Source organism: Hyalella azteca, unplaced genomic scaffold, assembly GCF_000764305.2.
Source record: "Hyalella azteca isolate HAZT.00-mixed unplaced genomic scaffold, Hazt_2.0.2 contig16233, whole genome shotgun sequence".
Lineage (NCBI taxonomy): Eukaryota > Metazoa > Arthropoda > Malacostraca > Amphipoda > Hyalellidae > Hyalella > Hyalella azteca.
The window spans coordinates 13,239-15,084 of record NW_025946059.1 but is presented as its reverse complement, the minus strand read 5'-3'; the positions used below and the strand labels follow the sequence as shown (position 1 = coordinate 15,084).

At 33.5% G+C, this 1,846-nt stretch overlaps 1 protein-coding gene across 1 annotated transcript in view; it reads left to right on the top strand.

The window, feature by feature from the left end:
- The first annotated feature begins 815 nt into the window (after positions 1 to 815).
- The window catches only part of LOC108674208 (zinc finger protein 593), a 5,452-nt gene continuing 4,421 nt past the window's right edge, over positions 816 to 1,846 (top strand). The window contains exon 1 of the mRNA XM_018162139.2: positions 816 to 972. Coding sequence (XP_018017628.1) covers positions 865 to 972 — 108 coding nt within the window. The 5' untranslated portion in view covers positions 816 to 864. The remainder of the gene's footprint in view (positions 973 to 1,846) is intronic.

Sequence of the window (1,846 nt, the reverse complement as noted above, 5' to 3'; positions counted from 1 at the left end):
AAGTTAATGATCACGTGAAGTTAATGATCAGGCAAAGTTAATGACCACGCGAAGTTAATGATCATGTGAAGTTAATGATCACGTGAAGTTAATGACCACGGGAAGTTAATGATCACGGGAAGTCCCAATTAAAATGATGTGAAATTATGAGCCTTCCTGTAAGCTTACAGATAGGAAAAAAATGTTATAAGGCTGCTGATATGAAGCTTGCAGTGGACAAGGTTGTTGTAAATGCTCAATGGCATGTTCATGGATACAGTAATATCACATCAATAATACAGTAATATGGCATCAATAATCTTTTGTTTTGCAAACAAAAGCAGGGTCATAAACGATGGCCAAAGTCACTCCAGCATTTATGACTTTGTTTACGACCCTGGCGTTTATGACCCTGGCTTTTATGACCCTGGCTTTTACTACCCATTCTACATCATCTACAATGAAAGAGGAGGACTTCTGAGTATTGTTAGTAATGGATGAGTAGGCTCTGCATGCTTCAAATGTTTTGAAATGAAGTTTTATTCCCATTGTCCTGAGTAGCCCCCACCGACAGGGCTACTCAGGACAATCTCTATTTTGCGTCTGGCACCTTATGAATAGCATATGGAATTTTTTTGACAACGCCATTTGATAGCCCTGCCAATTAGCTATAAAATGAGACTAAACTTGTTTATGAAATGTTTCATCATGAGAAGTTATTAACTGTTATTTAAAACTAATCGTTCAAATCTGTCCAGAGTAGCCCTGGTTGACGGTATGCTTGAAATCATATTAGAATTATTAATCACATGACTGTCTTTCTTTCTTTTTTTTTGCAGAAAATTTTGATAGTTTGTAGTTATCAGATAAGATTTTCTGATTGCAATGGGTCACATTACTGGAAGAAGAAAGGGAAACAAAAAGAAAGTCAATAGAAACTTAGGCAAGAGATGGAAAACCAAATATTGGCGAACAACAAAAGATATTGATCAGGTAAGACTACTTAATGTATAAGTTTCTGTCCCTAATGCAAAGATGAACAAAAATTTTTTACAATGTGTCACCCATAGTGACGAAGAAGAATTGAGGAGCATGGTGGCATACACATACACCCATGGTGGCAAAGCATACGCTTTTAGACTCTTCCTCGAGTTCATTTTTGGGTCCTATGAGTAGGCCTGTGAAGTATTGTGGATGCCAGTATTATCATGCATAAGATATTGGTTTGTTTCGAGTGTCTTGAAAAGATGAGGAAATTAAAAATGAACTGATATTTAAAATTATCTGGTTTGCTGCTATGGTTTCACCTGCACTGCCTGATTGGAAAATTGGGCAGAAACCACCTAAAAATTGGACATAATTGCCTGTGAATCTGGACAATTTCACCTATTCCTGTTTCCATTTCCTGACTTCTTCAGTACTAATAAAGAAGAAAAATAATATGCGTTTAAAAATTACTTTTTAAAGACAACACTTCCAGAGAATCCAGTGTCTCCAATCTTAAAGGTGTACCATGAATATCTCATTTAATTTTCGAATATTAAAAAAATTAATTTTTCAATTTTTTTAATATATAAATTTTTTTGATATATAAATTTTTTCAAAATTATTTATTCTATTAATTGATTCATGCATTGCCTCTGACTTCACACAAGTGTGCAAAATTTAAGATCAATTAGACAGGTAAAAGTGTGTCAAATATCAGTTATAAGATTTGTAGCTGACAAAATTATTTTTTCAATTTTTTAATATTGAAAAAATTTTTTTTTTAATTTCTAAAATCATTTATTTTGACATTTGATTCATGCATTGTCTCCAACTTTACACAAGTGGGCAAAATTTCAGATCGATAGGATAAGTAGAAGTG